Source organism: Sinocyclocheilus grahami, unplaced genomic scaffold (assembly GCF_001515645.1).
Source record: "Sinocyclocheilus grahami isolate Dianchi unplaced genomic scaffold, SAMN03320097.WGS_v1.1 scaffold73.1, whole genome shotgun sequence".
NCBI classification, from domain to species: Eukaryota; Metazoa; Chordata; class Actinopteri; order Cypriniformes; family Cyprinidae; genus Sinocyclocheilus; species Sinocyclocheilus grahami.
In genome coordinates, this window is record NW_015505252.1 from 365385 (window position 1) to 388947 (window position 23563).

The window sequence follows — 23563 nt, forward strand, 5'->3', positions numbered from 1 at the left end:
AATAAATATTTTAGGTAAAATTATTTTAACTATAGAAGTTTGATGACTTTTTTTCTGGCAGGGGGACTCACAATTTTAAAATTCCCATGACCATGGTAACCTTATACTGGTAAACATCATTCAATGCTGTAGTCTGCCTTTTCTAAGAAATGAAGTCTAAAACTCTGTTGCTATGTTACTGTGAATAGATGTAGCCTTGGCAACTAAAAAGATGTCTTTTTACAGAGTAATAGTTATAATTCATGATGAATAAGATGCTGTTCAAGGCTGTCCAGCACACGGCGCTGTCCATATCACCCTGCATATGTCGAAGTAATTAAACAAATATGGTAGTATGGTAGGCTACTGCTTGGTACTTTTTGTGTTCAGAAATTAATTTGACCTATTTTTAGAGATTAATTATTAGTCAAATAAATATTTTAGGTAAAATTATTTTAACTATAGAAGTTTGATGACTTTTTTTCTGGCAGGGGGACTCACAATTTTAAAATTCCCATGACCATGGTAACCTTATACTGGTAAACATCATTCAATGCTGTAGTCTGCCTTTTCTAAGAAATGAAGTCTAAAACTCTGTTGCTATGTTACTGTGAATAGATGTAGCCTTGGCAACTAAAAAGATGTCTTTTTACAGAGTAATAGTTATAATTCATGATGAATAAGATGCTGTTCAAGGCTGTCCAGCACACGGCGCTGTGTCCGACACTTTAAAATGCCACGACGATCTTACCTCTCAATGTTATTTGGTGTAGAAGTTGAGAGACTCCGGTACGCGCCACAGGTTTTATTTTAAAAATCATAAAGTTCAAGTGAAGATTGATTGAATGTCAGATCCGCTGATTTTTCATATTAGGCTTTGCTATTTGCATACTTTTACCTCAAAAAGTTTTTATCCGTCTACTTGATGTGGACAGTTTGGCCGTTGACTGGATAACGGATTTTTTTTAAATCATAAAGCGCGCGATGCCTGAAGCTCTGGCTCATGAGGAAGATAAAGTGGCAGTGACGTTTCCGTCCGAAAAGATGAGCGGCGCGTGCTACACCAACCACACATTTGAATACGATGATGGGAGCACGGGCACCGCGCGCCTGAGGTAAAGTGCGCAAACACTTTAACACAAAGTTTGAAATGAGATAGATAAACCATCATTACAGAGTCTTTGTCATTTTCATTTTTTAAACTACATACCAAATTCCCCGTGAGAACGCGTTCTGTTGTACATTTATTGTGGTAAATGTTGTCTTGGTATTCAGTTATTACCCCTCAAAACGTCACAGGCTTTTCTTCAGAAGACACTTTAGACTAGCTTACTTTTTTAAATGTCAAATAGTCTCTTTGCCACTATGTCTCTGTGTCTTTTCTCTCAATGTTAGTCCAAGATGTGGGGGCAGAGGGGTGGTCTTAAATGCGCAGGACCTCGAGATGACCGCTGGAGCATCTGTGGTTCCATCCCTTCAAACCTACTTCCGGTTCCGAGACCTGTTGCTAGGAGACCAGACATTTCATGATGACAGGTACATGCATAGTGATGTTTATTACCAGTGCTTTGATTAATCTGGATTAAGTATGTGTAAATGATTACATAATCAGATTACAGTTACTTTTTGTACACTACATGATTACAATTTATTCATGATTTATTGATCCACCCTAATTCTTTTGTTTCTACCTAAAATGTTCCTTTCTAAAAAAAACTCTACTGCTTATATACATTTGGAAAGTCTTCCAGGTTTGTGGAACTGAACACACCAGCCACTAGTTCATTCAGAAACCAGTTTGGGAAACCCTGGTGTAACGAAATGTTTAATACATATGTCATGATGTTGATAACAAATGGAATAGATTTTCTTACAAGTATGGGTCAAAATAAATCTAAAAGTAATTAAAAAGTATCAGAATGCATTACATAATATGGATAAATCCAATAGATTACAAACTACATGTAATTTGTAATCAGTAATGGACTACAATTTGTTAGTAATCTACCCAACACTGCTTATTGACCAGTTTTACCATTTACTTCACCTGCAACATTATACCTGTCTTACTGAAGGCCAGCAGTCAGAATTACATCCAAAAGACCAGCAGATACAATGAAATAATGTTTGTTTAGCTTTAACCTGGCAGACAATACAATGAGCGAAATAATATAAGAATGGTAGATTAGTCATGGTAGGTTGTCACAAAAAAAGTATTAGGTATTAGTCACAAAAAAAAAGATTAGAAGGTGCATGCAGATGTGCATTTCACCTAGACAGACACTGCGTCCAAAATCGAATACTTCCCTAATATATAGTATGCGAAAAACACGAGTAGTATGTCCTAATTTATAGTACTTGAAAAAGAGTATGCGAAAAATCCCCCAGATGACCTACTACTTCCGGTGAGATTCTGACGTGTGCATTCGATGGACACTTACTATCCCATGAGACCACGGGAGAGGATTTGTGAATGGCAGGGAAGTGAAGCAACTAATGCTGTAAGTCACATGACCATATCAACATGGCAGATGTGGTATGTCTGAATTTGATTCATATTACCCATATTCTATATAGCACATACTTTTTAATGGTAGTGAAGTCAATTTAAATGTAGCATCTGATCAGACAGTGTGCGATTTGAGTATTTGTAAAGTAAGCAATTGCACTGCAACATGCTAAAAACACTTAGCAACCACATAGTGATGCCTTGGCAACCAACCAGAACGTTCAAGGATTTTGGTGTTGAGTTTGCACCACAGAAAATATAAAAATCTAGTCATATTTGCATTTGTTCTTTAAAACGCTGAACAAGAGAACAAAAAAAATATGTCCTTGGCTATTTGATTCTGGCAAGCCTTGAATGTTAAGAAAAAGTCGCATTGTGCGTGTGTGTGTGGGCACACGGCCACATCTCTCCAGATCGACAGAAATAGCCTCTTGAGCAGGTTATTATCTGTAATTTCCTGAGAACAGGAGGGAGAGAGAGGGTGGGCATTGCGGAAAGGTGGAAAGTGGGAATAAGCCAAAAAAATTGCTCATTTGACTGAAATATTTCAATTATCTTTTGGTGAGTTTGAGTTGCTCCTTCATTCAGAGTTCTCTTTGTAAGCACATTATTTGTACTTTCCACCATCACAAAGAAAAACACACTTGAGGCATGTTGCTATGATGACAATCATTCACTATACAAAAATCATGTATGTTTAATAAGCTTTATGCATTAACAGAATGGATATAACAGTAGGTTTGCCACAGCTGTTGTGCACGTCAAAAACATCCAGCTTATGCCTATTTTCAACAAAGAGATGCTAGTAAAATGAATAAACAATTAAAGTGCATTGAAATTCTAATGCAGAGACATACACGACAGAGAGAGACCGAGCAGAACTCTGGCAGGGAAGCACACACTTGCGCGCCTGCAATCAAGAGCGTGTGGGCGGGTTATTTTGAACCATGCCGCTGTAGATTATGTACTTCCATAACGATCCTCTCAGCTCAGATCTCCGGAAAGTGGGAATAAGCCAAAAAAATTGCTCATTTGACTGAAATATTTAAATTATCTTTTGGTGAGTTTGAGTTGCTCCTTCATTCAGAGTTCTCTTTGTAAGCACATTATTTGTACTTTCCACCATCACAAAGAAAAGCACACTTGAGGCATGTTGCTATGATGACAATCATTCACTATACAAAAATCATGTATGTTTAATAAGCTTTATGCATTAACAGAATGGATATAACAGTAGGTTTGCCACAGCTGTTGTGCACGTCAAAAACATCCAGCTTATGCCTATTTTCAACAAAGAGATGCTAGTAAAATGAATAAACAATTAAAGTGCATTGAAATTCTAATGCAGAGACATACACGACAGAGAGAGACCGAGCAGAACTCTGGCAGGGAAGCACACACTTGCGCGCCTGCAATCAAGAGCGTGTGGGCGGGTTATTTTGAACCATGCCGCTGTAGATTATGTACTTCCATAACGATCCTCTCAGCTCAGATCTCCGTACATCCTCGGGACTACAATTTGTTAGTAATCTACCCAACACTGCTTATTGACCAGTTTTACCATTTACTTCACCTGCAACATTATACCTGTCTTACTGAAGGCCAGCAGTCAGAATTACATCCAAAAGACCAGCAGATACAATGAAATAATGTTTGTTTAGCTTTAACCTGGCAGACAATACAATGAGCGAAATAATATAAGAATGGTAGATTAGTCATGGTAGGTTGTCACAAAAAAAGTATTAGGTATTAGTCACAAAAAAAAAGATTAGAAGGTGCATGCAGATGTGCATTTCACCTAGACAGACACTGCGTCCAAAATCGAATACTTCCCTAATATATAGTATGCGAAAAACACGAGTAGTATGTCCTAATTTATAGTACTTGAAAAAGAGTATGCGAAAAATCCCCCAGATGACCTACTACTTCCGGTGAGATTCTGACGTGTGCATTCGATGGACACTTACTATCCCATGAGACCACGGGAGAGGATTTGTGAATGGCAGGGAAGTGAAGCAACTAATGCTGTAAGTCACATGACCATATCAACATGGCAGATGTGGTATGTCTGAATTTGATTCATATTACCCATATTCTATATAGCACATACTTTTTAATGGTAGTGAAGTCAATTTAAATGTAGCATCTGATCAGACAGTGTGCGATTTGAGTATTTGTAAAGTAAGCAATTGCACTGCAACATGCTAAAAACACTTAGCAACCACATAGTGATGCCTTGGCAACCAACCAGAACGTTCAAGGATTTTGGTGTTGAGTTTGCACCACAGAAAATATAAAAATCTAGTCATATTTGCATTTGTTCTTTAAAACGCTGAACAAGAGAACAAAAAAAATATGTCCTTGGCTATTTGATTCTGGCAAGCCTTGAATGTTAAGAAAAAGTCGCATTGTGCGTGTGTGTGTGGGCACACGGCCACATCTCTCCAGATCGACAGAAATAGCCTCTTGAGCAGGTTATTATCTGTAATTTCCTGAGAACAGGAGGGAGAGAGAGGGTTAAATAGTACTAATATGTGCATGCATGATGATAATTATAAAATAATTCACAAAATGCTGTTTAAAATAGTATTAGTTTAGCGTTTCACACCTCAGGACTTTCTAAAAGTATTTCAACTACCCATATGCACGAATACACACTTTCACCCACACTGACTGTATAACGCAGCACTGCTGGCAGACCCACCTTCACCAATGTAAAGCTTTCATGATAAAGCAAACATTTCTTTTCCCACTTTTATTTTCTCTCCATTTGTCTGCCTATATATTGCATGTATAGTTGGTTGAAACTATGTTTTTCACCTCATGATTTGTTGTGCTTTGTAAATACATTTATTACAGTGTCCCCAAAAAGTATTGGGTCAGTTAAGTCACACTTTAAAAATATGTATCAATAGTTGTTTCCATACCATATTTTTATGCAAGTTTGGGGTTGTCACATAATAGAACACTGGGTGGAAATGGCACGATGCACATAAAATCTAAAAATACAAATAAAAAAACTTAATTAGATGGATTTTTTCTTTGTTAAGAAAACATACACTTAAATGGAAACACATTTATCGAATAAATTCCTGGATGTGCAACAAAATGTGACTTTGCCTCAACAGATCATGTGTCTGGATAACTGGACTGCTGCAATTTCATTGCATATCTTCTCAAATGTTGTTTTAGTCATTCTGAAATGCCTGAGCCAAAGTCTGCCATCAAAATAATTTGGAATAATTTTCTCACTTCAGTGCATTCCCAAACATCAGGCATTAACCTCTGAAAGCAAGATAGCATAATTTGTCATTCGTTTCGTCAGCGGCATTTATTGCAGCATTCATCTGCATGCTCTGAGGCACAAGCAATTATTATGTAGGGAAAAAGAGGCTTCCCCCGGTGCAGCAGCTCTTTATTATTTTATTACTGATACTTTGTTCTCTATAACACATGGGATGGAAACATGGGATGGGTGCTTTATTAGCAAATGTTTTAATGCGATATTCCGATTTTACCAAGTTTAATTCCCAACAGACCTAATGTCACAATCATTCAGTTGTGATTTTAGTCAGTGATTTGTTGACTGGATATTGGTGGAGGTTATAGGACATATGTTTTTTTTCCTGCAGGGTCCATGTGGAGTTTTATGTGGATGAGAACACGTTTAAAGAGAGACTCAAACTTTTCTTCATCAAAAACCAAAGATCCAGTAAGTCTGCCTGAACTGTGCATATTTACCTCTGAACCTTTATTCGTACCTTTTAACCTATTATCTTTATGTCTATTTTATGGCCTGTTAATGCACTGACCTTTCACCTCCAGGTTTAAGGATCCGAATATTTAACTTCTGCCTGAAGCTTTTGACATGTGTTCTTTACATAATTCGAGTCATGACGGACAATCCAGCCCAGCTCCGCCACACATGGTCAGAACTGTCTTAAAGGAATAGTGCACCCAAAAATAAAAATGCACTGTTAATTTACTCACCCTCAAGCCATCTAAAATGTAGGTGACTTTTTTCTTCAGTAGAACAGTAAAGAAAAGTAACCGGGGTCCATGGTGATTCATGAAATACAAGTCTGCTACTACAGTCACTTGAGAGTCAAAAAGGAAAATACAGGCAAGACAAAATTAATACCCATCGCTCCTGGGAATATATTGTCTTATCAAATGAAAAGATCGGTCTGTGCAAGAAAGTTTAGTTTGAAACTGTAAAGCAAACCATCCACACTTAAGGTTACGGACTCTGCTTTGCGCAGCTGGTGAGGTGAACCAATAAGCATCATTTCAGTCTTGTCACTGTTTAGACAGAGAAAATGTTCAGACATCCATTTTTTAACCTCAGTAAAACATTGAGAAAGAAAAGAGACAGCCACATTGACATCAGGTTTTGAATGTATATAGATCTGAGTGTCATCTGCATAAAAGTGAAGTGTTCTTAAAAGTTGGCCAAGGGGAAAAATTTAAATACTAAAAAGTAAAGGGACAAAAACTGATCCCTGGAGAACACCAGATTGCACCACACCGACCTTAGACCTGCAACCACCCATCACAACAAACTGCTTGCGAACGGAGAGGTAGGACTTAAACCGCTCCTATGCAGAATCAGAAACTCCAAAGACAGTCTCTAAATGGGTGATTAAAATAGAGTGATCTATAGTGTCAAAAGCGGCACTAAGATCAAGAAGTATCAGTATAGATAGACAGCCTGTTTATCTGATTCATTTCAATGAACTGGTTCAAGTAACCTCCTGTTCAAATTTTAAATTAAAAATTTTTAATTTAAAATTCACCAATTAGTTTACATAATCGTGCAAAAATGTAACATATACTCAATTATATTATTAAAGCACTCAACAAATTATGTGACACATGGATGTTTTAGATGTCTAAACTATATAAAGTGAATAAACTAGTCTTCATCAGATCACCTTTTTAACATAAATAATGAGAAACCATAACAAATTTTATTTCACCCCTTCATTCAAGTGCTAGGTTCACAGTCACACATGCACAATCACATATCAGCAGCTTATCGGTCTTCAGTCTGGGTTGAACTGATTCCTCAGTTCAGTGACTGTTGGAGGAACTGGAGCGCTGAATCAGTTCATTCTTCATAGGATCAAAAACACAGCTATTTTGGTTCATTTCCAGTCAGAGTGACTGTCAGGCATCTGAAAGTGAGTTTTGATTTAGTAACTTGTAGATCTGTGCTGCTTAAGCCACAAACTGTTTCAGACGGTTCAGTACGATTTGGTGAACTGATTAATCCAGTTCACAAAAAAAGAATCGGTTCAAAAGGGTGATTCGTTCGCGAACCAGACATCTGTACCATTTGTCTGTGGCTCACATGATTACAGGTAATAATATTGTAAATAATGCTCAGTTTCTTGCACAGGCCGATTGTTTTGCTTCATAAGACCTCAATAAATTGTCAGTAGCCATGGGTATCAATTTTGTCTTGCTTGTATATGTCATTTTTGACTCCCAAAGTGGCAGTAGCCATTGACTTGCATTTTATGACTCAGTAAAGACCACGGTTTCAGCTAAAAATCTTCTTTACTGTTCTACTGAAGAACAAATATCACCTACATCTTGGATGGCCTTGAAGGTGAGTAAATTAACAGCAAATCTGAGGTTTTTCATGAACAGTTCTTTTAATGTTTAGGAGTGTAAAATGGCGTATAGAACATGATTACCATGACTCATTTTTTCTGGTATTAGAGAATATTTATTAATATTTAAATAAAGTTAGTGAATCATTTCTCATGCCGCAGTAAAATACCCCTATTGATTGATGTGTCACAGTAAGCGACCCACACCTCCTCTCTCTACAGCGTCAACTGCAACAGCACCACGCAGACCAACGAGATCAACTGGTGAGACAAACCATCAGCGTCAAACTGCGGTTTATTTTCAGTTATGCAGATGTGATTCGAGGTTGATTTCATACTTCTAATTTATTAGCTTTATTTATTTATTTGTATATACGTTTTCAGCACATGCCATTTTATTTTGTTATTATTGTTTTTTAATGTAATTGTATTTTTTATTAATATTAATATTTAATATACATTGTTTTAATTACAATTTAGTTTTACATTTACTCTCTTTAAGCACACATAATTTTATTGTCAAGATTATTTTTAAAATTGTGTTTGTTTAATTAATTTTTTTATTAATAACTGAATTAATTATTTTATTAAAAATTGCATTTACTTTCAGCACATTATTTTATTGTCAAGATTATTTTTATTTTAAATTGATTTAATGTAATTTATTTTATTTTGCTTATTAATATTTAAAAAAACATTTATTAAAATTTAGTTTTTTATGTACTGTATCTTTCAGAACATTATTTTATTGTCAATATTATTTTTTTTTTTTTATTCATTTTTATTTAATTTATTAATATTTAAAATTAAAAATGTATCTCTTTTCTCTTTTAGCACACATACTTTTATTGTCAAGATTATTTGATTATTTTTTAGTTGTTAAAATGAGTTGTGCTTTATTTACGCAATAAGAATTGATTGACATTATTTATTTATTTTAATTTATTTTGTTTTATAGCTTCTCTCCATATTTGACAGCAGCAGTACAAGCACTAGCAGAAAAGCTTGGCAAGGCTAGCAACAGTATCTAAGGAGGGTGGGGCTTAACAAAGACCAGCCGATTCCTTACATGCATCTTGCACAATCACAATAAATGCTATATTTTTGTCGATTTTATTACTTCAACAGGTATATCGCCCACCTCTACTCTTTATCGAAAGCTGTTCTTTCTTCTTCTCTGCCTCGCATCAGCTACACTGAAGTCTTTCTGTCTCTTTCAGCACATGTGGTATCCAGCATTTAGAGCGAGCTGGTAAGAAGAGTCTGTCTCTCTTCAAAGCTTTGTATTTTTGCATCGTGACCTTCTCTACGGTGGGCTTCGGCGATGTGACGCCGCAGATCTGGCCGTCTCAGCTGCTGGTGGTGGTGATGATCTGTGTGGCCCTGGTTGTGCTGCCTCTACAGGTCAGAGGAATCCAGCACTTTTTTAAATTGATCGAAACAATGCTAATTAAACACTATTTAAATTCACTCGCCTTCATTGATGAAACAAGAAATAAAGCTTTTCTAGTTTTTCTAGTAAGTATTTGCAAACCGGTTGCTGGAGACCTTTTCAAGTCAAGATTATAATTTCATTGTTTGTTTTTAAATTGCATTAGTTTAATTTAATTTCACTATTTTTATTATTTGTTTTTATTTACAGTCTGTCTATCATTACTGACTTGACTATGAGCACAGCAAATGATCGAAGTATTTTTTTACTCGTCTTATATTTTCATATTTTAAAATAATTTAAAGATTGTTTTTGTATTTTTAAATGTGTTTTCTTATTACGTTTGAATTTATTTTTTATTAAAAGTTACGTTTTTTTATTTACTTTTTCAGAACATGCCATTTTCTTGTCAAGATTCTTTTTCTTTTTTATTGTATTTGTTTAATTTAATTGCGTTTTTATTAATAATTGAATTTGTTATTTTTGTAATTTCGTTTTTTTATTTACTCTCTGTCTACTACTGACCTGACTATAAACAGTCAATGACCTTTCAAAGTGTTTTTCCTTTATTTTTAAAAACCAAACAAGAAATAAAGCTTCGGTAGTTTCAGGAAAACAAGTATTTGCAAACCACTCCAATCACCAATTTCATGATACTGGAGATTTTTTCAAGTCAATATTGCCATTTTATTGTATTTGTTTAATTTAAGTTTTCATTAATAATTGAATTTATTTTTCATTAAAAGTTGAATTTTTTATTTATTCTCGTTTTTAGCACATGCCGTTTCAAGATTATTTTTCTTATTTTTTTCTTGTATTTTTATTAATAATTGAATTAATTCAAAAACTTGTTTTATTTACTGTCTTTATTTATTTATGTTACTGTCTGTCTACTCAAATACTGACTTGACTATGCCGATGATCTTGAAGTATTTTTAGTTTTTACCATGTGTAACCATGTTTATTCTCTGGCTGTAGTTTGAGGAGTTGATCTATCTGTGGATGGAAAGGCAGAAATCTGGAGGAAACTACAGCAGACATCGAGCTCAGACAGAGAGACATGTGGTCTTATGTGTCAGTACTCTCAAAATCGACCTACTCATGGACTTTCTCAATGAATTCTACGCTCATCCTCACACACAGGTGTGCATTCTGTCTGTCTTTGTGTGTTTAATAGGTTCAGAATGTCATTTCTGTCCATCTTGTCTGATGTTTAGCGTATTTAGTTCTAGTTTGATCACATGTTGTGTTTGTGCATGTTTAGGATTATTACGTGGTCATCTTGTGTCCATGTGAGGTGGACGTCCAGGTGAGGAGGATTTTGCAGATTCCTCTCTGGTCACAGAGGGTCATCTACCTTCAAGGCTCCGCCCTCAAAAACCAGGATTTACTGAGAGCCAAGTGAGTGACAGCCTCTCTGATCAGTCACAGCATTTTCCATTTTCACAGGGCTGCAACAACTAATGGATAATATTCATTAAAATCTGGTCACTGGGCAGTAGTAGTTGATTCTGTGTTCTTATATACTTGTATTTAAGCCTGTCCCCACACAATTTATCTCACTTTTTTTGTGTGTACGATACAGTTTACTCATTGTTTGAAGGAGAGCAAAATGTGGACTAGCATACATTTTTGGCTTCTGTGATTGGTCTGCTTCGTTAATCGCCCTGTGATTGGTCGCTTTTGTTCTGTAGGATGGACGATGCAGAAGCTTGTTTCATTCTCAGCAGCAGGAATGAAGCTGATCGCATGGCGGCAGTGAGTGTTCACACCAATCAGTGATCTTTTATTTATTGCTCATGTGTATTGATGAGGTTACACATCAATATTTTCTGGTAATACTGATTGCAATATCAGACTTGAAAACCTAGAATAAGATTATTCTTAATTTATTTGTCATTTATTGATTAATAGTTTTTTTCTCCAATATCTGATATTCAATATTGATTTTTAGCACAATTAAACAACCCAAAGGCAGATTTAACCAAACAATACACACTGAAAAACTAAAGAAAGAAAGAAAGTGCAAACAACATTATTCTACAATTCAAAGGCAGATTTAACCGAACAATACACAATAAAAAAATTGTAAAAAACAGAAAAAATAAATACAAAGAACGAAAAAATCAGAAAAAGCACACAACATTAATTTAAAATTCAAAAGCAGATTTAACCCATGAATACACAACAAAAAACTATGGAAGCCCATAGTTAAAAATTAAAATATATTAAAATAAAAAAGGTAATTGCAACTTTTTATCTCATAATTGCGTGATACAAACTCGCAATTGCGAGTTACAAAGTCATAATTGTGAGTATTTATATTGCAATTGTTACTTTATATCTCACAATTCTGTGAAAAAAAGTCAGAATTGTGAGATAAAAAGTCGCAATAACTTTATTTAAAAATGTTATTCAGTGGCGGAAACGGGCTTCCATAAAAAAAAAGAAAAAAGAAAGAAAGAAAAATAAAGTGCACACAACATTAAACTACAAGAAATGAATAAATAAAATTACTAATTTAACATTATATTACAGTCACATGGTATCATTTGTTTTACACATTCAATCCATTCAGATTATGTATATATTAGTTAATAAACAGATATTGATTAGTATTGATGTATTGACAGGATCACCAGACTATTCTGAGGGCTTGGGCTGTGAAAGACTTCGCTCCGAACTGCCCTCTTTACGTCCAGATTCTCAAACCTGAAAACAAGTTCCATGTTAAATTTGCAGGTACTAATTTGCCTTTATTTCACATTCTTTTTCAGAATATTGCTCACTCTTTCTGCATTATGTATTTATTTTCTTCTCACTTTCATTTGAAGCCCTTGAATGACTCATTTTAGTAAGCGTCAGCCATCTTGGCTCTGAGCAGACTGTCTGTTTCTTTCCACAGATCATGTAGTGTGTGAAGAAGAGTTTAAATACGCCATGTTGGCTCTGAACTGTCTGTGTCCGGCCACCTCTACGCTGATCACCCTACTGGTGCACACATCTCGAGGACAGTGAGTCACGACTCTATTAGTGCTCTTAAAAGTGAAGTGTGTTATTTCTGTGCTACTAGCGCCACCACATGGAAAAATATTGACAGGTTTCCCAAAATGACCCCTTTAGTCATTACCATGTTTTTTTCCCAACATGCCGTTTTATTGTCAAGATTTTTTCTTTGTTCTTTGTTTATTTATTTTATTGTTTTATAAAAACTGAGTTTTATTTTAGTTAAAAAACAAGTTTTATTTTGAGAATTAGTTTGCTTAATTGTACAGCATCTCCAGTAACACCATTTTTCACACTTTCATTCAAAAGTTTGGGGTCAAGATTTTTTTTTTTTTTAAGAAATTCAGACTTTTATTCTGCAAAAATGCAATAAATTGATCAAAAGTGACAGTAAAAACATTTATAATGTTAAAAAAGATTCCTTTTCAACTTTTTTTTTCATCAAAGAAACCTGAAAAAAATATAAAGTTTCCACAAAAATATAAAGCTTGATATTTATAAGAAATGTTTTTTTGAGCAGAAAATCAGCATATTTGAATGATTTCTGAAGGATCGTGTGACACTGAAGACTGGAGTAATGATGCTGAAAATTCAGCTTTGCATCACAGGAATAAATTACATTTGAAAATGTATTAAATTAGAAAACAGTTATTTAAAATTGTAATAATATTTCACAATTTTACTGTACTTTTTGATCAAATAAATCCAGCCTTGGTGAGCAGAAGAAACTTACGACATGAAATCTTACCAACACAAAACTTTTAAACGATAATGTAGTAATAATATTTAAGTAATTTCCATCACTTTAGTGCTTTTTCATGCTCAAAAATCCCATAAAGTTCCAATAAACTTGCATTGCAATCTTAATTTAAGTTTGACATTGTGACCTGTTAAATGAAAATGTAATGGAAAAATAGTTCAATAACGTGTTAAATCCCTTTCAGAGAGGGCCAGCAGTCTCCAGAGCAGTGGCAGAGGATGTACGGCCGTTGTTCGGGTAATGAGGTGTATCATATCCGTCTGGGCGACAGTATGTTCTTCAGAGACTACAACAGCAAAAGCTTCACCTACGCGGCCTTTCACGCCCACAAGAAGTAGGTTTATTCGCGCTTTGAAACATATTAAATGTGTTTAAACTTGTGCTGTGAGGCTATTTTGGTCTGTTTGTGTGTAAAGGTATGGCGTGTGTCTGATCGGCGTGAAGAGAGAAGACAACAAAAGCATCTTGTTGAACCCTGGGCCGCGCCACATCATGTCTGCCAGCGACACCTGTTACTACATCAACATCACGAAGGAGGAAAACTCTGCCTTCATCTTCAGACAGGAAGAAGATCAGGGAAAGGGGCGGGGCCACTGTGACATTTTAAACAGCCCGTCTGGCCTACCTGTTCATAGCATCATCGCTAGCATGGGTGAGCGAGAATGGATAGAAGAGAGACGGGAAGTTGTCAGAGGTCTGGTTATAACCAGAGATGATCTTACTATAGGGAGATGAGAGGGTCTTTATTACTTACTATTGGAGAAAGCGTAACAGCTAATTGGATCACGTGTGCCTTAATAACCAATCACATTTCAGCCTTGACTTCATTGAATTTAAGCCCCATTGAATTTAAGAGTTGAATCCCACCTGTCGCAAAACGTCAGTGACTTCTCTTATAAAACAGCATTTTTTTCCAAGGTAAACTCTAAAAATAGTTCAATCCAAAAGTATTGTTTATTAGTGTAAAACGTTGAAGATTAGCAGATAGGCTGTCGATTCATTAAATGATGAGCTGTTTGTTTCCTCTAAAAAGCTGTTTATTCAGCGTAGTGAAACCTCTCCTCCATTGACATCCATTCAAAAAAAATGCCCTTGGTCTTCTTTCCCAAACCGGAAGCGTTAGCATTAGCCGTTACGCTTTTTTGGCTAAAGGTTGCAGACTTGCCTTCTAGTGGCTTTGTTCTAACTGTTTAATTGTTTGTTTTCAGGAACGGTTGCCATGGATTTTCAGAACACCAGTCCCACTGAGAGCGGCGTAAAACTGGCTCCGCCCCCGGAGAACGAACAAGGAAGCCGCCGCCCAAGCATAGCGCCCGTTCTAGAGCTCGCTGACTCCGCCTCCTTACTGCCATGTGATCTGATCAGCGACCAATCAGAGGATGAGGCCGGACAGTCGGATGAAGATGTAACAGCTAATGAGTAAGTTAATTTTTAGTTCCTAACACAAATTCAAATTAATTTACAATTAATCCAAAATGCCGCTGCAAGATTAATCTTTAATGAGCCGAAAAGAACGCATGTCACTCCTCTGTTTATCAGTTTGCACTGGCTACCAGTAGCTGCTCGCATTAAATTCAAGGCATTAATGTTTGCCTACAAAACCACCACTGGCTCTGCACCCCTTTACCTAAATTCATTACTTCAGACTTATGTGCCTCTAGAAGCTTGCGTTCTGCAAGTGAACGGCGTATTATTGTGCCATCTCAAAGAAGCACAAAATCACTTTTCACTGACTTTTTCATTAACTGTTCCCTCCTGGTGGAATGACCTGCCCAACTCAATCCCAGCAGCTGAGTCCTTAACCATCTTCAAGAAACCACTAAAAACACGTCTGTTCCACCTTTATTTGACCCTTTATTTGAACTCTAACACTTTCTATTCTATTTTAATTCTACTTTATATATATTTATCTTCTTTTTTTTAATAAAAAAAAAAAAACACTAGCTTTCTATTTTTTCTATTCTATCTACTTGTTTTTATTTGTGTGTGTGTGTGTATATGTGTGTGTGTTTATGTGTGTATATAATATACAGCGGGGCAAAAAAATATTTAGTCAGCCACCAATTGTGCAAGTTCTCCCACTTAAAAAGATGAGAGAGGCCTGTAATTTTCATCATAGGTATACCTCAACTATGAGAGACAAAATGAGAAAAAAAATCCAGAAAATCACATTGTAGGATTTTTAAAGAATTTATTTGCAAATTATGGTGGAAAATAAGTATTTGGTCAATAACAAAATTTCATCTCAATACTTTGTTATAATATACCCTTTGTTGGCAATGACAGAGGTCAAACGTTTGCTGTAAGTCTTCACAAGGTTTTCACACACAGTTGCTGGTATTTTGGCCCATTCCTCAAGAGCAGTAATGTTTTGGGGCTTCTTTTGTTAGTTTTGACTGCTTTTATTGTCCTCATTTGTAAGTCGCTTTGACTAAATGTAATGTAAATTCAAACATTTGTGCAAATTCAAAGGGGCTTTATGATTTATCTCAACTTCACAAGCAAAGTAAGTGTATAAGGTTTTTTTATGAATATGATTTCTGAAACCTAAAGGGAAAAAAGGGTCATTTTGTGGTGCTTTTTTGTCCATTGTTGACAGTTTGGCTGTCAGCTGTCAATTAAGAGTAAATAAAATAAAAATTTAATTTTAAATTGTTTAATGTTTAAAAATTAAGAAATTAAGACAGCCGTAAGTATTATTTTTTTGAAAATTTACGGTGGTATTGTAAAAGAAAATTGTATTTAAAATAAAATAAAATAAAATAAATTATATTATTTTACAGTAAAATATAATAATAGTAATATTTCTATTTTTGTTTAATATTTTAATTTGTAATAATAGTAATCATAAAATAAGAAAAATAAAAGATTTTATTCACTTTTTTTATTTGCAAAATTTTATTTTACAGTACAGTAAGAGTAATAATAATAATAATAGTTATATTTCTTGTTATTATATAGTTTCTTTATAGTAATCTATTTCTATTATATAGTAAAAAAAAATGTATGTGGTTATATTTATATAATATTATTATATATTTAGTTATATTCATATTTTTTATGTGTTAATAATAATATCAATAAAATAATAATATCAATAAAATGATAATTTTATTTTACTGTACAATAATTGTGCAGTACACATGTTTTACAGTATAAGAGTAATAATTACTTAATCATTTAATTAAATTAAATTAAATTATTTATTTAAAATATAATTTTATTTTATTATTTTATAGTCATATTATTAATACATTTATTGTACATATTGATATATAATCACAAAATGTTTGGCCCAATTGTGCAGCCCAACAAACATGCCAATCTGGAGTTTATTTTTCTTTCCAAAATCAGATTATAAATCGCAGTATGGTCCTGTATCAGAGCATGTGCTCATTCATCAAATTTTCTCCTTTTGTGTTCCACTGAAGATGCAGTAAATGTTGATATTTTTATGCAGACTAACCCTTTTAGGGTGTATTTTAATGTTAATTTCCTCAGATTTGTGAAAGGATACCCCCCAAACTCTCCATACATTGGGAGCTCCCCAACCCTTTGCCATCTCCTGCACCAGAAGGCCCATTTCTGCTGTTTACGGCTTGACCAGGTGAGCACCAGCCTCCATGTGCTACGAATGCCATCCAAATGTTGCATTTGCATAATATGCATTTCACTGGACCACATCAGCATGTCATATTTATTTCAAATTTGCTCCTCTAGAGCTGTGAGCATGTTTCCTTTGAGGACGCAAAAGCGTATGGCTTCCAAAACAAGCTGATCATTGTTTCTGCTGAGACGGCTGGAAACGGCCTTTACAACTTCATAGTGCCTTTAAGAGCCTATTACAGACCCAGACGAGAGCTCAACCCTATAGTCCTGCTGTTAGATAACCTGTAAGCACACACACACACACACACACACACACACACATTAACCTCATGTGTGTTTCAATAGTGTTATTAATGTTCTTCTACTTCCTGCAGACCCGATGACCACTTCCTTGAGGCCATATCCTGCTTCCCAATGGTGTATTATATGGGTGGCACCATTGACAAGTACAGTTAGAGCAAAAAAACTTCTGTTTGACTAGGGCTGCACGATTTGTAGAAAAAAAAATGCAATTGCGAGTAAAAATTTACTTTATATATAGAAATGAGATGCACAATTTGGCCAAAATGTTTGCAATTATATATCAATATGACTTTATAATAATAATAATATTAATTATAATAATATAATGATGATAATTATTATTATTATTACTAAAAATATTAAACAAACATTTTAAATATTACTATTGTAGTATTTCCCTGTAAAATAAAAAAAACTGTATTTAAGAATTAAAATAAAAATTTAAAATAATGCATAGTACATATATTTATTCAGTGTAATCAAGCACGATTTGGTGAAAACGTTTCGATTTTTCTAATAAAATAGTGATTGCGATTTAAAATGTGTTTTATATTTTAAAAAAGGACTGCACAATTTGGCCAAAATTTTGTGATTGTGTATCAGTGTCACTATATAATATATATCATTATTATTAAATATATAATAAATGTTACTTCTGTAATATTTCACTGTAAAAAAAATTATTTAAGGAAAAAATTATATTATAATTATTTTCAGTGCATATATTTAAATCACAGCCTTTGTGATTCCATAATTGCATTATGCCATATCATTATTATTATTTTTTTTTTTCAATTCATTTTATTTTGATTAATCGTGCAAATATATCCCTCTAGATGTGAATATCTCTGATTGGATGTTTGTGTGATTGACAGTTTGGACAGCCTATTGCAGTGTGGTGTTCTGTATGCTGATAATCTAGTGGTGGTGGATAAAGAAAGCACTATGAGTGCAGAGGAAGACTATATGGCTGATGCTAAAACCATCGTCAACGTGCAGACCATGTTCAGGTGAGACTAGAACCAAAGCCCTGCAATCTACCAATAGAAATTGACATAATTTGCGTAATTTATCATTTCAGTATCACCAAAGGTCATGGGTCTGATTCCCTGGGAATGCATGAACTAATAAAATGTTTACATTGAATGCACTGTAAGTCGCTTTGAATAAAAGCATCTGCCAAGTACATCAATGTAAATATAAATCTCATAACTGTCTCATTTTCTCTGTCTGCGTCTCTCCAGGTTGTTTCCAAGTCTCAGTATAATCACAGAACTGACTCACCCGTCAAACATGAGATTCATGCAGTTCAGAGCGAAGGACTGTTACTCCCTCGCTCTGTCCAAACTCGAGAAGGTAAGACATGGAGAGATTTAAGTACTGAATACTGTAGTTTTGTATTATTGTAAAATGTGTGTGTTCGATCGACAGAAGGAACGTGACAAAGGCTCGAATCTTGCCTTCATGTTTCGACTTCCGTTTGCTGCTGGTCGAGTCTTCAGCATCAGCATGCTGGACACACTCCTGTACCAGGTAAATATAGTGTGTGTGTACCTTTTAAAGAGGAATAATTTGGATTATCCCTAATAAACTCAGTAACATCACCCTCTTGTACTCAGGAATTAAACATTACAGTTACAAGTAAGTTACGAGTCATTTTATGCATTTGAAAGTGATGCAACATGTGGCAATTTCCATACTCGGAAATTAGTGCTCTGCATTTATCCCATCCAAAGTGCACACACACAGCAGTGAACACACACACGGAGCAGTGGGCAGTTTAGCTGCAGCACCTGGGGAGCTACAATTCCTGCCGGTACGAGACTTGAACCCGCAACCTTTGAGTTACAAGTCCGACTCTCTAACCATTAGGCCATGACTTCGCCGATGTATTTGGTACTTACTCAAGTATAATACCATTCAAAAAATTTTGAAGGAAGTCTCTTCTGCTCACTAAGGCGGCATTTATTTGATTAAAAATACAGTAAAAACAGTAATATTGTGAAATAAAAAAATAACTTTTCTATGTGAATATATTGTAAAATGTCATTTATTCCTGTGTTGCAAAGCTGAATTTTCAGCATCATTATTCCAGTCTTCAGTGTCACATGATATTTCAGAAATCATTCTAATATGCTGATTTGCTGCTCAAGAAATATTTCTGATTATTATCAGTGTTTAAAACAGTTGTGCTGCTTCACATTTTTGTGGAAACTGTGTTTTGGGATTCTTTGGTGAATACAAAGTTCTAAAGAACAGCATTTATTTGAAATAAAAATCTTTTGAAAGATCTTTTTGTCTGTTTAACATATCTGGATGTTTGGCTATGCAGAGAGATGCATTAGTAATATTGATTTTGGTTTTGTGGTTTGTTTTGTACATGAGTGTTTTGTGAAGGACTACATGATCCCAATAGCCAGATTGCTGCTGGGATTGGACACCACGCCGGGATCAGGGTACCTGTGCGCTGTGAGTTCAACACACGGCGTGTATGTGTTTAGATGTGAGTTGTGATCTGTCAGTGTTTGTTTATGAACATGTTCCTGTGTGTGTAGATGCACGTATGCGAGGCTGATCTCTGGATCCGCACGTACGGGAGACTCTTCCAGAAGTTCTGCTCGTCTAGTTCAGAGATTCCCATCGGAATCTACCGCACAGAATCACACGCATCACCTGAGGTATACATCTATCTGTCTGTCTCTGTCTGTCTGTCTGTCTGTCTGTCTGTCTGTCCATCCGTCTATCTATCAATCTATCTATCTATCTATCTGTCTGTCTCTGTCTGTCTGTCTGTCCATCCGTCTATCTATCTATCTGTCTGTCTCTGTCTGTCTGTCCATCCGTCTATCTATCTATCTATCTGTCTGTCTCTGTCTGTCTGTCTGTCCATCCGTCTATCTATCTATCTGTCTGTCTACCTGTCTGTCTGTCGATCTGTCTGTCTGTCTATCTATCTATCTATCTATCTGTCTCTGTCTATCTTTCTGTCCTGTCTGTCTGTCTGTCCGTTCGTCTGTCCGTCTATCTATCTGTCTGTCTACCTGTCTACCTGTCTATCTATCTATCTATCTGTCTATCTGTCTGTCTGTCTATCTATCTATCTATCTATCTGTCTCTGTCTATCTTTCTGTCTGTCTGTCCGTTCATCTGTCCGTCTATCTATCTGTCTGTCTGTCTGTCCGTCCGTCCGTCTCTCTGTCTGGCTGTCTATCTATCTATCTATCTATCCATCCATCCATCCATCGTTTGTTCTATCTATCCATCCATCCATCCATCGTTTGTTCTATCTATGGTTCTATGTAGTGGGTATGTATCCTATTTGCTCACATGATTTTTGTCTTGCTGATGTCGTGAGCAAATTCACACCTGCAGCTGATCAATACTTGTCGCCTCCAGTTTCAAGGTTCCGTCAGCATTGAAAGGTTAAACGACACCAGGGAGAAGGGGGAGGAGTCAAAGATCCTCACCCGGAGCTCCTCCAGCAGTGACCAATCAGAGCACCCGCTCCTGTCCGTCTATCTATCTGTCTGTCTACCTGTCTACCTGTCTATCTATCTATCTATCTGTCTATCTGTCTGTCTGTCTGTCTGTCTGTCTGTCTGTCCGTCCGTCCGTCTCTCTGTCTGGCTGTCTGGCTGTCTATCTATCTATCTATCTATCCATCCATCCATCCATCGTTTGTTCTATCTATCCATCCATCCATCCATCGTTTGTTCTATCTATGGTTCTATGTAGTGGGTATGTATCCTATTTGCTCACATGATTTTTGTCTTGCTGATGTCGTGAGCAAATTCACACCTGCAGCCGATCAATACTTGTCGCCTCCAGTTTCAAGGTTCCGTCAGCATTGAAAGGTTAAACGACACCAGGGAGAAGGGGGAGGAGTCAAAGATCCTCACCCGGAGCTCCTCCAGCAGTGACCAATCAGAGCACCCGCTCCTGAGAAAGAAGAGCATGTACTGGACGAGGCGTCTCAGTAGGCGGAGCGTGAAGAGGAGCGACTCCTCCCTCAGCTCCATCCAGCAGCGTATGGGCATGTTACGCCGCTCGGAAAGGGAGGAGCTTACGGAACTGGTCAGAAACCGCATGCAGCACTTGGGCCTGCACACGGCGGGATACAGTAAACACACCCCTTGCCTCATTAATAATATTCATATGTATAATATGTTTATGCTTAAGTAAAGTAACTCGTTTTGTGGAACAAAACTGGAAAATCTGCCCAAATCATGTTTGATTCAATGTGGTTAGGAGGCTGTAACCACCATAACCCTCCTCTTTTCACAAATTCCTTACGGATAAAATCAACTCCTGTCCTACATTTCTCTCATATCACATTTAACTTGAAAATTTATATCAGATTATGGAATTAAAAAGGGTTGTGAACACTGATTATGTTGAATCCTGAATGTTATTACATTCTTGGTCAGAAGAACCTTTTTTAGTTTTATCAGACATTATACTTCCACATAGTAATTTTGATTTGAAATATTTCTCTCTTCCTCTTTTTCATTCTAACTTTCATCTCATATAGAGGATGTCACAAATCTAACAGCCAGTGATGTAATGAACCGAGTTAATTTGGGGTATTTGCAAGGTAAACACCCTCTACTATAGTGTTGCCATGAATAGTTTGCTCCGTGGGCTTATTTATTCTTTTTATGGTATTCTATCCACATGTTTTGAGAGTTATAAAGAAGTTAAGACATGAAATTATAAGGAGAATATGATGCAAGCCAGATTCAAGCATATGTGCTAAATGCCTGAGTCATGATTTGATTTTGTGGCATATTTAGATTTCAATGAACTATTTTAATTCATTATAACTCTCAGTCAGTGTTTCTGAATTGTATTTCAGGCTACATTGCATATAACAAATTGTAGCATAAAGTTATTTATCTAGATATTAATTTGCTTCATCTTTCCATATGGAACTTTAACCATGCCCATATTGTTGAGTGACAGATGTATCCACCAATCTCTGTTGCAGATGAGTTGAATGACCAGCAGAACTCCATCTCATATGTGCTGATAAACCCCGCCCCCGACACGCTGCTGCAGCTCAATGATGTTGTGTATGTAGCACATCCTGACAGATACACATATACACACATTTATTTCTTTAACTGGTGCTATTCCTAAACTAATTGTAGGCACTAACTGAATAAAACCATAGATATCTTAAAAAGAGAACAGTATTTAGAAATATTCAAATACTTGTTTTGGCTACTTTATCATGATAACAGTATAGTTTTTGGTTGCTAAAACTATATTAAAGTCATTTTTTGTCATTAAAATAATGTGGAATAAAAAATATTTTACACATAAACCAGAGTTATTATGGTTAACTAAAACTAACTGTCAGTATCACCAAAGAAAACTAAAATTAAATTTAAAAAAACATTACTTGAAATAAAATATATATAAAATAAAACATTTTTCAGCTAGTTGCCAAGGCAACATTTCTCATTTTAATTTAGTTTAACTTGTACTACTAAAACTGAAATAAAAACTGAAAAAAAACTATAGACATTTAAAAGACAAAAACTACTGAAAATGACAGAAACACACAATAAAATTACTAAAACTCTCCAAATAAAATTATAAATAGAAAAACTAAAAATTAGTAATAACAAAAACTATAATATCTCAATAATAAAATAACACTGACATAAACATAAATATTAAAATGTAAAAATTAGAAATGTTGATTTGGCTACTAACTGAAATATGTTTAAGTACTAAACTACAACTACAACAACTGAAATAAAAATAAATTAAAGAAAACCCCAAAACTAATAAAAATGGCAAAATTATTTTATTTTTACATTTAAGTCATGCATCTGTTTTTCTCAGGAAGACCACCCAAAAAATCCCCCAAATGTAGACCATTCCAGGTTTTACTGTTTTTATAGGGGCAGTTGGTCACATTTATATGTGTGTTTGCGGGTGTGCGTCAGGTTTAAGCAACTTTGCGGTGGCATTTGTCCCTCTTAAAGTCAGCAAAACCTGATGCACACAGACATGCAGACACACAAACATTTGTGTCAAGAATCACATTGTCAGAGTAAACCCTCTAAAACATGAATCACTCAAAGTGCTCTTTGTGTTCTGCAGGTTCCTGATCCGTCCGGATCCACTGGCTCACGTACCAGAAGCGCCGCCTGTACAAACCCGCCGGTGCCGGTCCACGACTGACACACCAGAACTCAACAAGATTTAACCGGTCAGAACTACATCATACGCCAAAAGCTATGATATATAACTGGACTATAAAGAGCTGTCGGCACTTTAAACTTTTCACTCATATAAGCTCTTGCTCTTAGATTCATCAGTGATATTATGGTCTG

The 23563-nt window shown here is 35.5% G+C and overlaps 1 protein-coding gene across 1 annotated transcript; it reads left to right on the forward strand.

Moving 5' to 3' along the window:
- Positions 1 to 1410: 1410 nt before the first annotated feature.
- Positions 1411 to 23563, forward strand: LOC107585680 (potassium channel subfamily T member 1). The gene is made up of 25 exons (XM_016272808.1): positions 1411 to 1515; positions 6121 to 6200; positions 6314 to 6416; positions 8329 to 8370; positions 9327 to 9510; positions 10517 to 10681; positions 10803 to 10939; positions 11233 to 11296; positions 12172 to 12280; positions 12444 to 12552; positions 13489 to 13638; positions 13721 to 13956; positions 14513 to 14723; positions 16806 to 16911; positions 17025 to 17197; positions 17288 to 17359; positions 18092 to 18226; positions 18461 to 18572; positions 18648 to 18749; positions 19602 to 19685; positions 19772 to 19894; positions 21045 to 21336; positions 21748 to 21810; positions 22204 to 22288; positions 23331 to 23563. Exons 1-25 carry the CDS (start codon positions 1424 to 1426, stop codon positions 23434 to 23436), a joined length of 3135 nt encoding a protein of 1044 aa, XP_016128294.1. The 5' UTR covers positions 1411 to 1423; the 3' UTR covers positions 23437 to 23563.